This window comes from Vicugna pacos, chromosome 8 (genome assembly GCF_048564905.1).
Source record: "Vicugna pacos chromosome 8, VicPac4, whole genome shotgun sequence".
In the NCBI taxonomy this organism is placed as follows: Eukaryota; Metazoa; Chordata; class Mammalia; order Artiodactyla; family Camelidae; genus Vicugna; species Vicugna pacos.
Genome location: NC_132994.1, coordinates 77585646 through 77601111, shown reverse-complemented (window position 1 = coordinate 77601111; position 15466 = coordinate 77585646). Strand labels below are relative to the sequence as shown.

General features: G+C 52.2%; 1 protein-coding gene across 11 annotated transcripts in view; it reads right to left on the bottom strand.

The window, feature by feature from the left end:
- Positions 1 to 161: 161 nt before the first annotated feature.
- Positions 162 to 15466, bottom strand: part of AFDN (afadin, adherens junction formation factor) — a 126578-nt gene continuing 111273 nt past the window's right edge. For 8 of the 11 annotated variants that reach the window (XM_072966220.1, XM_072966221.1, XM_072966223.1 and 5 more), the window contains 4 exons: positions 9372 to 9506; positions 6289 to 6571; positions 2990 to 3074; positions 162 to 2164 (listed from right to left, as the gene is read on the bottom strand). In XM_072966220.1, the coding sequence (XP_072822321.1) occupies positions 2011 to 2164; positions 2990 to 3074; positions 6289 to 6571; positions 9372 to 9506 (657 nt within the window). In that variant the 3' untranslated portion in view covers positions 162 to 2010. The remainder of the gene's footprint in view (positions 2165 to 2989; positions 3075 to 6288; positions 6572 to 9371; positions 9507 to 15466) is intronic. The other 3 variants (XM_072966225.1, XM_072966216.1, XM_072966218.1) reach the window with 1 other exon arrangement.

Sequence of the window (15466 nt, the reverse complement as noted above, 5' to 3'; positions counted from 1 at the left end):
GTGAGTCTGTGCGGTTGGACAGGCGCCCCGCGGCCTGCAGACGCTGCCTGACACAGAAAGGGCACTCGGCGGGGGTGAACGAGGTGTGGGGAGGGGGCGGGCAGGGGGCTGGTTTTACAGATACCGCCTTTGTCAGCACCAGGAAAACTGTGCCAAGATGCTTAAATACATACAAAGTTTATTAAAAATAGGCTGCAAATGAAGTACAGTAGAAATGGCAAACTACAGCAGTCTGGTGTTTTCTCCATACAACACGGTGACGAGAAGCACTTTTACACATATTCACATTTGCTCTAACCGTGTGGGGCCAAGCCCACACGTTTACGGGCTCACAGCCACACACACGAGTATCCCTGCGTGGAAACATTTACACGTGTCTGCGCGCCCCGTGTGCCTGTCGTTCTCCACGCGTCAGCAGGACAGTGGCTCCCCTGCACTGCTTCCTGCAGGGGAGCGTGGGCTCGGTGCGCCGGCGCTCGGGGCCGCTGCGCCAGCGCGGGGTGGGGGGCAAGTGCGCGGGCCCTTCGTAAACGCCAGACCCGCTCCACCTCTCCCTCGCCAAGGGCAGCGGTGGAAGCACGCTCCCGAAGAAGCACCTGGCAGACGGGAAGCGTGTGTGCCCGCGTTTTAGTGCGCTGTCACACGCCTCTCATTACCGTGGCGCCCGAGGCCGGAGAGCCTCTCCCTCTTCTGCCTGAAGTGTGCACGCTCCCCTCACACGCACGCTTGAGAGAGAAGAACACGGTGCAGAAAAGTCACCTGGACCCACAGCAGGGCTTGTCACATAGAAAATCTGCTCATAATCACAAAGGAAGTTAGCATTTTAACATCACATGATACATAATAAAGTGAGGTCCGTCTCCCCGACACCAGCCACGTACTCACAGCTGAAGAAGTGACAGCGGTAACTAATCATTCAACACATGGAAATTAAATAACTCTACTAGAAAGTGAAAAACGGCCTGGACTGCAGACGAGCGCTTCTTACAGTGTTTCAGTTACAGACCCCAGTGCAGCGGGGCCCCTCCCGTCCCCGATGGCAGACGATGGAGATCCCCCTCAAATTCTACGCTGCTGAGCGACAGCTGTGCTCAAGCGTCACCCACTAACCTCTCAGGTCTTTTTGTTCCTGTTCACACCAGCGCTGTTCAGTTAACGGTATCCTCTTTTATAGATCCCCTGGAATAGCTGAAATATTTAATTAACTTTCTATCTTAACTGTCATCTTCAAAATCACCAACGGTTTATTGGCATAATAATAATATCCAGTATTTATAAAAATAAAATTTTCTAAGCTTAAATCTTGAAAATCTTCTTCTTGGAGAAAAATTTTTAAATCAAATACTTAAGAGTTGATCCGGAGGGCTGTACCTGTAAGGAACGGGATGGAACGTCTCACTTCTGGGAAGCGTCAGTCTAAGCTGCTTCCCGACTGTGCAGATGAGCCGGGAGGGCCACCACATGCCAGCTCCAGACCACTCCACAGAAGCTGCACGTCCTCACGTGGTCCCCCTGGAGATAAAGCCTCTCCTGCAGGACTGTCTGCGGTCACTACCGAGCAGTGCCAGCCACAGTCTGGGGAGCCCAGGCTGGCCTCCGTTTGACAGCTAAAATAAGGCTTTTGAAAAAGAACAGAAGGAGAACTTCTTTGTGCTCTCTGCGGGAGACCGGGAGAAGGAACACCTCATCACACCGCCCTTCTTTCTGTCTCCTTTCAAACCCAGACTCAAAAAAAGAAACTAACAAGAAAGCTATCTTCACGAGAGTCCGATAATTAAGAAAGCAGACAGTGTCTAAATTGTAGAAATGACAGTCTCCTGGTAAAATACAACAGAACATCTTGGAACTGGAAGGCGTGCAGGAGCTATTGGAGCCTGGGAGCGTGCCCCTGCCCAGGGCCCCGCGAGGGCAGGGGAGGCGCCCCTTCCCCGGGGCCCCCCACCGAGGGCAGGTGGAGGCGCCCCTCCCCTGGGGCCCCCACGAGGGCAGGCAGACGCAGGTCTCCCCTCTTCACTTTGTGCTCAGCTCGTTCTCCAGTTCTGTTAACTTGCGAGAGGCCTTGACTCGATTGGAGACGTCCTGACCTTGAGAAAACAGGCGCTGGCGCTCTCTGAAGGTCAGGTTTTCAGGGGCTCCAGGACCCCCAGGCAAGTCTGTGTCTTGGCTGCATGAAGAGGGAAACACAGACTATTACTGTTCGAGATGGAAGCAGTCAGCCTGTCAGCAATTAGGTCAGTTTGCATAATGGGCAACTAAGTACAATTCTCTAAGGGAGAGACTCCTTCTTTGTTAAGTTTTGCCATAATCCTCCCATAGTTAAAATTGTTGGGGCTGCATTTAAACTCATGGTAAAAAAGGGCAAAATGTTCCCCTTACTAAAATGTTAACTCTCTCCAGTCGTACCCAACTCTCAAAGAGCTAATAACTTCAATTTTAGTGAGCAGATAATTCTTAGTAGTTAACTAAACAGTGTTTCAATGAACCCGTGTGTGCGAGAGGCAGCCATCCATACACCAGGGCTACACGAGCCCCAGAAGGTGCCAAGGAGTCTGCTGGTTAGTTCCATGTCACTGACGTCACGCCCGTTTGGGCAACAGCAGCTCTGCCTAAAACCTAGGCAAGGACTTTCAGGGACGACCCTGGGCCAGTGTGCTGTCTGACAGCACCAGGGTTGGCCCCAGGTGGCCGAGCAGGACATCGGACATTGTCCTAGACTTCTCCGCCTCCTTCAGTGAAGCGAACAGCAGCATGTGCAGCTTGCTCTGAAGTTCTGACCAGAAAGCCTGGCGCCTACGCACTCCCTGAGACAGAACCGGATCAGCAACACAAAGAGCCTATGTGCTCAGAGGCGCGGACAACGAGGAGCACCTCCGCTGACAGAGAAGTCTCTGAGATTTCAGTCCAGCTCACAAAAGGTGGTGCGAGAAAAGGAAAAAGCCATCAACCAGGAGGCAGGTACTCGTCCAGCACGACTTCAGCACTTAAGTACCTTTTAGACAGTTTCTCCCTCGGCTCCCGACAGACGTCATGGGCCCCGATCACTGTTCCCGAAGATCCCATGTAAGAGTCTGGTCCTTTCCCATAAAAGAAAAAGTCCAGGTTAAAGTGCTGCATTATTCCCAAGATGCTACTCATGATGAGGGTGCAGTGCTCAGAGGGGAGGAAGACATCTCTAAGTTCTGGTCCATCGGCTGGACACTGGGCCCTGAGTGGCCTGAGCAATCCAATCGCTACCCTCATAGGTGCTGAGTAACCGGCCTTTATTATTAGAGAGGAAACAGCACAGGTCTTAGTAATAGCCAGAAAGTTCAAATCAGATAAAATGTGCAATTATCATGAATTCAGAACAAAATCCACAGGAGCCTGACCTAAATGGGGAGATAGCAAAATCTTTCAGACACCGCTGACACTGAAAATTTTCTTACACAATCACTGAGAGCAAATGTAATCCAAAGATTCAGAAATAATCTTCCTCTTTTCAGGGCAGCTATGGAATTTTCTTCCCCAAAAATAAATGGCCATGATTATTAAAACAAAACTTTTGAAGAAAATGAGCTACTAAAACCCTGTGGTGTTTGATACTAATGCTGCAGATATACAAGATCACTGACAGAATGAAAAGGAGACGGAAGCAGCACCGTGACCGTCGGACCCTTGGCCTTACAGCCTGGCGCCACCTGTGACCTGCCAGCACCTGCGCGTGAGCTACAGGGCCAGGCTGGCAACAGCACCATATGCCCATCTCCTGCAGGAGCTGTTGCAGATGAAAAGATGATGCAGGCAAAAAGCTTCAAATGCATCCAAATAAGGTAACAATGCTACTAATGACACACGATTTAGGCCGCAGTGCATTAAACCAGCACTGACGTGCTTCTGTTAACCGTGACATCAGTGAGAAATTTCACACTTGGAAAAACCTTTTGCTTCTGAAAACACAGGCCAGGGTAGTAAGTGCTCAAAATCCTCGGCAAACACGGACAGTGCTGTGCATTGGATTAAACAGGCCACAAAACTAACACAATATTCAACATCAAATTATCCTTTTCAGACAAGTCGCATAAAAATGAGTTTCATGTTTCTCTCCTATTTAAAAGGACCTAGGGTGCAGCAGGCGTGCTGGTGCACTTGAGACAGCTGGGTCCCTTCCAAACAGCCCCTCTGGGCACTGCCTCTGTCCTCGTGACCTAGATGTAACCACCGCACAGGAAGTCCTCCACAGCAAAGACTCAAAAGATTAAACAGAAACACACCTCTAACTTCAAGGAAATCCGTTCTGGGCCTTTGGGTAAATTATGTGCAGAGTGGAAAATGTTCAATTTTAACTCATTTTTTCCTTCATTTTATTTAAAAAAATGTTGTGTTGTATCTTTTGAGCTTTAAGAATACTTGCTTCTTCCCACTGGTAAAGACCAAGTCTTGAAAATTTTCAGAATTTTTAATCAGAACACCACATACTTTCAGCTGACTGTACATGAAGTCACACTACACACTTCCCAGGTAATTATCAAGGAACTTCAGTGAGAAGCACCTGCGGTTGCTGCCCTGGTGGGACCCCGCAGCAGCCGCCCCAGTCGCCCCAGTCATGCCTACTCTGTCTGCTCCCTGCGGCCCCAGGGGAAGGAGCAAGCCCCGTCTGCAGACGCAGCGAGACCAGAGCGCTCACACCAGAGGCAGGGGGGCACACAGCGAGGCAGTGAGATGGTGGGCGGGAAGGCAGAAGGCAGACAGCTCTGTACTTTACGAAGAGTCTTCAAGGAAGCAGGAGCAAGCAGGTGCAGGTGTAACCTGCTCCCGTGGGGTACTTTGGTGTGAAACAGAAGAAGGGTTAGTGATGTGCCTAGGAGCCCCAATGGTGAGGAGCAGCATCTCACTGGCGCGTCCCTCACCAAACCTCATGTTTACTGATGTCACAGCACTCACAGAACACCTAGAGTGCAGCCTGCAGTCTGATGCAAGGAGACATAGCGTCTTGCTTCAAAACTTACTGGTATCATATTAAAAGTCTTTAACGGTATCACATTCTAGTTATTTACAACAGGAATTTCACAAAAAGATTGACTTTTGGCTTCTGAGTGACTCACCATAAGTCGTTTCTATTAAAATTCCCAAGTGGATCAAGGCTCTGACTCAGGTGGCCATTTACGTGAGAGCCAGTCACCTGAGGCTGACTATTCAGCTGCCCTCTGACTCGGCACAAGGCCGCTGTGCTGCGCTACGCAGAATTCAGAAGACCCCTGTACTTGCTACAAATGACACTACTACGTTTGAGAATGTTTATTACCAGCATTCCAATCTTGTTTATGAGGTATGGTTATGTTTTAAATACAACTTTCAGTGCGGTCTCAGGAGCTGAGTACCGCGCGGGACAGCCCTGAGGCACACGGCCGCACCTGCAGTGACTGCAGGGGAGACCTCGAGGCAGAGGAAGCCGACTGGGTCCCACGGCCCGAGCCACACCGAGCCGAGGACACGGGGAGCAGGCAGGGACGAGGGCAAAGGGTCAGTTCACAGCGACCAGGCCCTGGCCCGGCCCGAGTGGGGTAGCCTGCGTGAAGAGCACCTCTGGCCCAGGCCAGTCCCGGCTACTCCAACCCAACCACCGTGAGAGGCAGGCGCCACCTCGGAAGGCAGTGCCCCGGCAGCAAATCCGTGACAGAAAGTTGTTAAACTCGTGTTAAATGACCGACACTTAACGCGGAACAATGACACTACTCAGAAGAAGAAATTTAACTTCAGACACCAAGATGCGTGGAAAGGGGACTTGTTCAACCACACGTGAGAATCATCTCAAGAGGCAGAGCATGAAGGCCTAGGCCAACAGTACTTCAGATAATCACGGGGAGCGCAGAAGGGCTGATTGAGGAAAGGGATTGCAGGAAAGATTCGACGTGATTGGAGCGCTGAGCTTACTGCCCACGAGCCGGAGGGGGAGGGGGACCACCGTGCCCAGAGCAGGGATCACGTGAAATCGAATTCCAAAGCAGTGCTGATCAAGGGGCCGCACTCCGAGGAGGGTGCGAGGGCCCGAGACTCCAATCAGAGGAGAGAGGGGGCTCGATCGGCAAGGCAGCTTTTTACCTCTACCTCTGGAGGGACGGTGGAAGCTCGGTTTTTTTGGAGGGGGCGGGGGCGGGCCTGCTCTGTGCGCAGTACTGTTGGCGCTGGCCGGGGGTGGCCGGAATGAGTTGGAGAGGAAGATGCCGTCGGAGGCCGGGCGCGGCTGTGGCCGCAGGGCGGCGGGGGTCAGGTCCCCGAGAGACTGCCTGGTGCTGGAGTGCTTGTCCTGACCTGCTAGGCCGTCCTCCTCCTCCTCCTCGTTGTAAGCCACGAGCTTGGCGGTGTACAGGGAGTCGGGGGAGAGGACCTGCGCCTGCAGGTAAGAGGCGGTGCGCTGGGGCGGGGGCGGAGGCGCGGGCCCCGGGGGCGCCTGCGGGAGCGGCTCGTAGCCCTGCGGGAGCGGGGGCCGGCCCAGGCCCGGCTCCTCGGGCTCCAGCAGCCGGCGCTCCGCCTCGTCGTGCTGTCTGCGCCTCTCGGCCTCCAGGCGGCTGTAATACCCTTCTTCCTGTCGCCTCTGTGGGCCGGAGAGACAAAAGCGCAAAGGTCAGAGGGCAGAGGGCGCCAGGGCCACCCCCACTGGCCTTCCCAGGTGGGAAAGGACAGCGACAGGGTCCTCGGGACGGGAGGGCGTCCGCGTAACAACTCCCGTGACAGCCGCAGCATGTCTCCCGAGGCGCCCGGGCCTCGGGAGAACGGTGGTCCCGGCGTGGGGCGAGGCGGGGGCGGACGCGTGCGCGCTGGGTCCCCACAGCACTCCACTAGCTTACCCCTCCCTCTCCCTCCGTTTCTGGCAGCCTGTTGACTTACCTGTTCCCCCCGGGGTCACAGATAAAACCAACCACAACTAGGCTACCCCTGGCTCTAGGGCCGGCCCCTCCGAAGAGCCGCTATCCCGCCAGCCGCAGAGCTGCTCCGCTTGGCCCAGGCGAGGGGGGCGTGGCCCCGCCCAGGCGAGGGGGGCGTGGCTAGGCCGACCGGCTTATTTCTAGCTACTCAGAGGGAAATTAATAGGAAACCAAAAGCTGTGAAGAACACGACTCATTTTCCCAAGGTGACAACTAACAGATATGCTTCCCCCAGTTCTTAATTTATATTTCAAATCTTAATAAACTCCCTGCCAGACAGAAAAGCGGAGAGCCAGGCATTAACAGCAATGACAAGATATTCAAGTATATTTTGACACATACCGTACAGTTTTTCTGACATACATCTGCACAAACTACAGTTGACAGTGTTCAAGTTAATTCAACATGAGAAAAGATAACAGCACAGTTTTGTTAAAGATTGACAGAGGTTTCAGAACACAAGAGAAAAGTCAGTCAGAAAGGGAACGAAAATCAAACAATAATCCGCCTTGACTAAGAATGTTTGCTGCAGAACGGAGTAAGAACGGAGTACAATGGATTTTAAATTCAGTCAACCGAAGATAACTTTTAGGGGCCCTGCTGCGTCAGGATTAAAGTCTAAAGTCCTTAGTCCCCATTTCAGCTTGCATGGTGCGCTTTCTCCCTGCCCCTCCACACGCACACACACGCAGTGAGGACAAGGGTCACAGCCCTGCCCTCTGCGGGAAGAAACCAGGAGTTAAGGCCAGCCTCAATCACGACCCTGGGCCCAATTTCTCATCTCATCTTCCTACTCTGTGTTGAGACATCCTGAAGGAAAACATTTTTATCTTATTTTCTACACAAAATAAGTGTCCTCTTACGGTGAGGAATGAAATCCGGAATGAGCTCGGTGGAGATGTCAGGAATCTCAGCACCACACGAGCAACAGCTGCTTGGGAACATTTTATAGGGAAAATAAAACAGCGTCCTTCAGTCACACTAAGAGCAGATACAGTTATGTGACTGGAGAGGACTTCATCCTACCCCACAAATGAATGATGCGTTTTCCTATGACAAAGCAAACCCATCAATTTTGGACATTCTGTATTAAAAATAGGTTATTCAGCTTCTTTTTATACTGAGCACTCAATTATAGAAGTGGTTACCAAAACACAGGCACATCTGACATTATCACGAATCGTGAGTGCGCACGTTAGAAAAAAAATCAAGTAACCCTAGTTTCCCCAAGTGGAGGGCACTGCCTGGCCTTGGCACATGCGCTCTGCTCCCTGGTGGCAGCCACTGCCCTCGCTGGGGCCCCACGGGGACATGGCAGCCCTGAGTGCCTGGCCTCGGGCGCACACCCGCGGGACGGCAGGAACACAGACACTGCAAGACCCAGCGCAGCGGCTCAAATTCTGGGAATCTGATCTCCTCAGACGGATCGTGACTTCGCAAGATGCAAGGGGAGCCTCACCCCGAAAGCCCCGGCTGCTTGAGAGCCTCAAAGCTGCTCAGATGCAACCGACAGCACGGTGGCAGGAAGGGCAAAGCTCTGTCAGCTGTGGACATCACCCATCTCAGCCCAGGCGCGTGTCCCTAAGTCCTTCACTCCACTCTCATTTACCTGCATCGTCACCTCGCTCTGCCCATGTGTGCCTGACCACCGTGGACCCCGGGAGGTCCTATCACAACCGAACGCTTACCCGAAGTTCTCATTTGCGCAGGTGGGGGTGGGGGGTGCTCTGAGTACGGCTCAATGGACTATTGAAGAAGGGGTAAAAGCTGAGTCTCCCCATCAGAAGCTGTGGCCTCCCAGAAGGGAGTGACAGAGAAGGTGGGCTTCTCCCACACGTCGTCCAGTGGCAGGCTACCCTCCCCCCACCAAGAGGCCCCACAGGGAGTGGCAGCTGCGGTCAGAGTCGGGAGGACAGCGCTTCTCAGATTAGTCAAATTTGCTGTCATTTTAAAACCAATGAAAAGGACTACTTGAGTCTTACAAACCCACAGACGGAAACTGAGCACCAAGTCAGAATATTCCTCAGGTTACATATGAAGTTCAAATGTCCTCATGTCGTGTTTTTCATTAATGTACCACTGACCCGGATGGCGTGATTTCTGGAAATGACCTACTTGAAACAACGTCAGCAGACTCCTCCTACGTTCCTGCTGCTTCCCGCAGCCCGAACTCAGCGCGAACACCTGGACAAGCGTCACCTGCACAGTGAGCGCGGGACCCCGCCCACAAGACCAGAGCGAGCACCGAGGCTGCGGCGGGGCAGGCTCCCGGTCCAGGCGTCCGGGGGCGAGACCCGCGGCCGGGCTCGGCAGGCAGTTCAGGACACAGGCAGGGGCCAGACCGGCTCACGTCGTGTCCGGGACAAGCGGGGGTGGGGGGCGGGCCCGGCCCTGCTCTGTCCGCGCGGCGCACGCGGACTCCTAGCCCTCCGCCCGCACCCGGGGGCGGCGCCCTCACAGGACCACGACCTTTTCCTCGGCGTCGCGCCTCAGCCGCTCCTCGTCCTGGCGCCGCCGCTCCTCCTCGTGCCGCGCCCGCTCCTCCGCCTCCCGCTGCCGCATCTCCTCCAGCTGCTGCTGCCGCCGCCGCTCCTCGTCCTGCAACTGACAGCGCGGCCGTCACGTGCGGCCGCGGGCACCGCGCAGCGCGCACACACACGCACACACAGCCGAGGACACCCGGGGCCCGGGGAGGGACGGGGACATGGGACGTCACAGCTCGACAGTTCCACAGGAAGTCACCTAAAGCTGCCACCGACGGCGGCTCAGAGCAGGAGGCGCTGGCCCTACATAGTCCCATGTCAGACAAACACGATTCCTTAACTTAACAGACCTGGGCAACCAGCCCCTGGAAGTGGACAGGGGGAGCCCGGTCTGTGGAACCACCAGACAGACCCACTCAACCACCCGCTCCTCCACCCTTGCTTTAGTTCCCACCACCAAGGTCCAGAAAAATGCTGCCACCCTTGTGGGGTGTGGCAGTGAACCCAGCCTCTCCGTGGGGGCGGGGAGCCTGGGGCTCTCGTGGCAGCACCAGATCCCGGGGACCAGCGGCTGCCTTTCCTCAGAGCTCAGCTTCTCGCCCTCCTTCCGCTCCGGCCCTTGGCAACTGTTCCCTCTGGATCCCACCTTGGACTGCAACAATTCCTTCCCAGCTCGGGGACATCTCCAGACTCTGAGTCACAGAATCCGAACCTGAAAGCTGGAAGGAACCTGATTCGAACTCCCTTCCACGCCAGCTCTGCCGAGGAATCTACTGCTCTGTGTGGACACCTTCGGTGTCAGGGGACCTACCGCCCCCTCCCAAGGCAGCGCGGTCAGCTTTCAGGTGACCACCAGTCAAGAGCCTTTCTGCTGCTCTGAACTCCTCACCTGATGGTTCGCTTCCTGTTTTTCATCGTTCAGGGCCTACCTTTTGGAACAATACAGAACACATAACGACACCCCAAACCCTAGGACGCGTCTTCTACCTGGAGGGGTTCTCAGCTCCCCCAGCTTCCTGCTCTCCCTTCTCCACGCACTACGGGGCCAAGCCCCCTGAGCGACCCGGAGTGAAGAGCGCCTGTGCCCAGAGCAGAGGTGGGCTCTTCCCTGTGGTGCCCGTGCGGCTCAGCTGAGAAAGGGCAACACTGGGCACCCTGCGCTACTAGTTCTCAGCACCTGCAGCACCGCACCGCCTGACAGCAACAGGCGGTGGCGCCACATTTCTACAACTAACACAGCCCTGAAGCCACCCAGGTCCGCCTCGCACCCCCGCAGGGCTCCCCGGCGTAACACCCCTCAAGGGTGCCTCAGTATCCACGGAATCGCCAGTCTACAAAGCACTCACAGCAAAAACAGAAAATGCTGAACTTCTCGACTTGAACCGTTTGAACGTATTTTTTAAAACAAAAACCTAACAACTTCACTCTTGCCTGGTTTCTGTGGAACAAAAACTGTGTCTGGTGGGAAAGTAACAAATGAACTTGGGTCATTAGGCTTTTTCACGTCAGCAAACAATAAAACATCCTAGAAAAAAATGAAAATTCCCTTCCCAAGAAGACAAATCAACTGCGCTCCCTCCTGAGAATACGGAGGTCTAGGCCCAGCAGGAGGTTAGGGTGAGTCGCTTTTGGGGCTTCTGTGGCAGGAGTAGAGGCTGACGACTAAGAATCAGGGACGCAGTCGGGGGCCCTGCTCTGTGAAAGCGCACAGAGGGCCGTCCTCCCGGAGGGACATACAGCCGACAGTGGACGGGCCTGTCAGGGATTCTGGAGTCATCAGCAAAAATTATGAGGAGTAACACCCAAATTAAAAAAATAGATAAATAAAACAGCAGCCGGCAATATTAAACATCTACAGGAAAGTAATTTATGGAGGAATGTAACACTGCATGAGTGCAGTAGGTTTTTCTGTGACCCAATAAAGCAAACTAAGTTCACAGTTACACTTTCCAAACCTAATGGAAAACAAGTTCTGAGCAGGAAGAACAGCATGCACTGAAATAGCCAATTCGTTCTTTTAAGTTAAATGGGTACGTAATTTTAAGAAATCAGAACAGTTACAATTCTCATCATTACAGCTATAGAATTCCACCTTACAAATCTATACACAAGCATTTTCTCTTAAAAACCTTCATTCTTCTAAATCTGGATGGTGGTAGGCAAGGAGCCATCTCCTCGTGCTCAGGTTACTGGTTACGATCTTTAAAGTCAGGCAGCTGAGCCAGCACTATTATAACTGAGGCAGTGTCTTCCCACTTTGATAACCTGTTTCATGTATTTTCATTTTTAAAACAGATTGTTTTGTTCTTCAAAAATATGCTGCTTTACTCAAAAAAAAAAAAAGCATTAACGAGAGAAAAGAGAATCTCTAAATTTACTCCAAGTACTAGCTCCAGATGGCACGCTGAGCTGTGTGGTCTGCCCACACCTCACAACCACTGAAGGGCACCGAGGTCAGCACTGCAGTGACTAGACGGTGACAGACTGTCTGTGCTGACCCTGAGGTTCAATGACAGGAGAGAGCTCCCTGTTTTACACCAAGGAGGGTAAGTTACTGCTCTTGAAGCCGTCTTGGGAGAGGTTCTACTCGGGGACACATCTGGATAGACACAATAATCATTCTTACAGAATAATCAAGACACCCCGGACCAAAGTTATTCACACCAAGTACTGCGCTGGGATTGCAAAAGCTGTGCGGTAACCTTGAACCAAGGTTCTGCTGCCCTGGGGCAGTCCACATTTCCAAGAAAGGTACTTTCAGATGTAACAGAAGAAAGTATGCTGAGATTTGTTCATATCTGTTTATATCTTTGTACCACAGAAATACACTAACTTGCATATTTAATTTATAACAGAAGTCCCACTAAGGGAGACAGGCAGCCTGCCTCACACCCCTGGGGCTGTCCCCGACATAAGCAGGTGAGCTCTGTGTTCCAGCCCCACGCGCAGCCATGCTGGTTTTACTGCGAGCCTTCCTGCTCCTAGAGGGACACTGCGGCTTCCTGCAGGTGGGCGCGGCCTGCCCCTCCACCGTGGTACTCCCGTCAGAGCATCTGCTGCCCAAGGCCCTGGAGGCACAGCTCTCACTCCGCTTCCCACGAATTCTCGCTTGAAGTTTTTATAAAGCTTTTAATTCAGCTGCTTCCTTGCCTGGGATGCCCAATTTCCACAGCCCCGCGTCAGGACCAGACAGGGAGGCCGTCTACGGGGTCACGGAAGACACCGCCTCACAGCTTTACCCAAAGGGGAGGGATTTTTCCCCTGAGATGTCAGGCCACCCGAGTCGGAAGACCAGCCAGCAAAATGGTCACAAGCCAAAGCTGAGCCAACGGGGAGATGACGAGGTCACATAAATTCCTACTTGAAAGACAGTTCATTCAGACAACAGTCTTGTGAGCAGCAGATGTTTCTGTGAGGGGCACTGAACCTGAACCCAGAGGATTCTGGTTGGAGTCTGGACTCTCACTGCCTGACTTGGAGGGGGTGTTTCTGAAATGCCAGGCGTGCTGTGCTCTCCTCGTCCACCCGCATCACAGGCTGTTAGGAAGAGAGGGTCACATGTGCTTACTTGGCCGGCCAGAGCAATGAAGGCATGGGCCCAGTCCCGCCCTGGGCAGAGGACCAGCCAGGTGAGCGTGAAAGGCTGGGGAGGGGGGGCGGCCCGGGGAGGCGCCCTGCAGGCTCCAGGAAGACTCAGAAGCGAGCGACTCGGCAGGAAATGATGGGGGCTCGGGCTGGGGTGGGTCTAGATGGTCAGGTTCTGAGAAAGATGGTAAATTTCTCCACAGAGAGAAAAAAGGGGTTTTGGTGACGAAGGTTTTAGACTGAGCAATGAAGAGTCAAGTGGACGGGGAAGGCTGGAGGTCGTGGGGTGGGGCTGGGGGCGCGTGGGAGTGTGAGGAGTCTCGTCCCACCCCGGGGGCCGGACCGACATGGGTGCCTGACACTGGGAGCCCAGAGGGACAGCCAGGGAGCCTCAGCGTCTCTGCAGCTCGCGGCTCTCACGTGGGAGGAGACCTGTCTCATTCATCCACTGTCACCAAAATTCGTGTGGCTGAGCCTAAGAAAACCCCTACAAAGTGCACAGGAGTGTCCTGAACACGTGGGCACTTGTGTGCACGGTCCCCCTCGTCTCAAGGACGAGCTGGCGCCCACCAGAGGAGCTTCCGGCCACAGAATCACGCATTCGGGCCTAACAAGAGCTCTGTGGTGATATTAGTGTTCACTGGAGAATTAGGCTATGAAATGCTGAAAATGTGCTGGTTAAGTCAGTGTTAACACTCAAAATAATTCTCTTTTAAAGAAAGAAAAGCTCTGAGCTATCCCTCTGAAATAATCTCAGCACCACCCCGTCCTTCCACGCCGGCGCACACCTGTCGCACAAGCCCACGTGCAAGAGCCCCTGGGGCCCCCCCCCGGGCCATGGCCCCCGGCCGGCTCCGGCGCACCCCGCACGCTGAGCAGGCACGCGGCAGAGGAAGACGTGGATGGAACTGACCGGTACTCCCAGCACCCACTGTGCGGACCACCTAGTACACACGGAAGTAGCGGGAGAAACAGATACTTCTTATCTCGGTCCCACATGGGAAAAACGTAAAGCTCGGGAAGCATGCCTTTGAGTCATCGGGGAGGGGAGATGTTTTCAAGAGAGGTTTCCCTTTGGCGTGACACTGCCAACATGCTATTTAAATTGAAAAAACAAACAAACAAACAAAAAAAGGAGGGCTGTTATTTGGTGAAAAGGCCATTAAAGTCAAACCTGGATTCAGGGATTTGTCTGAAGTATTGTCAGTCTGCAGACAGACTTGTATCATTTAAAAGCTGGCTAACAACACATGCTGATATGAAGTTGATACAAATGTACCAATGAGAACACGTGTCTGGCAGGTGACAGAGATACAGTAGTCAAGCATAAAGGGCACCAACCGACTGACCCAGTCTTCCCAATACTGACGTTAAACGTGCTACGTTTACAGCAGAATGCGACCTCAAGTACCTCAAGTATCTATCGGCAATGAACTAGGCTAAAATCAAGTGGTAGTATTAAAGGAAACAGAATAAATGTTTACTGGAAATCCCCTTTCTCTCCCAACAGAAAGTTGATCTTAGTTGTTATACCATGTCAGTACCAGGTGAACTGGGTTTCTAATAATGAATACTTAAAATGTGTTTTCAATTTAATAGGGATGAAACAGATTGCTCCTTGCAAAATTCCTCTCATCTGCTCGTGTATTTACGAGTATGTAAGAATATACAGTATGAATTTTACGACTAAAACTTGAGTAAAGGTCAAAACCATAGACAAACAGTAAGTAACAATTAAAATTAACAAAGAAAAGCAAAGAACAACTAAATCTAAACACATTCAAAGGCATGCTTCTAGAGTCAGGGAACCATGTATCCTGATCTAGGCCACCCCTAAGAACCAGATCTACTGACAACATAAAACCACCACCACCAAAAAAAAAAAAAAAAAAAAAAAAAAAAAAAAAATCAAGACAGAAAAAAAGGACCCAAGGGAAAGAAACAAGAACATACCAAATCTAGAACAGAGATTGCTGGCAGAGCAGTCTGCTGCAGGCAACAGAGGAGGAAAAAAGAAAGACTCAGTGTGAACAAAAGGGCAGTTTAGACCTGTATCCCGCCGCCAGCTTGTCTGCTGTTCTCATGCTTCACCTGTTTCGAAGGCAATCCAACGAGAAAAGTAAAGAGCCAAAGACTGATTTTCAGTCCTCAGAAACAGAAATGGCCTCGTGAGTTTCATCATTAAGACTCGCAGAAACTGAGAAAAGTGAACCCTCCCTTAGCTCTCTTATTCTAAGATACACATCTTAATACAATTAATGATAAATACACATATTTTAATTGAATTATCATAAAAAAATTTCCAAATATCATAATTCATACTAACAGGCTTTGAAATATTCAGTGTTTTAACCATTTGGAAAAACTGACAGACCTTCAGTAAAAATGTAGTCTTCAGAGAAAAGAATATTTATAGCAATAGTGCAGTGTGGTCGCTAACTTTCCCCTCTCGTTGGGATACAGTTATAACAATAAACATCAGTATGTCCACTCATT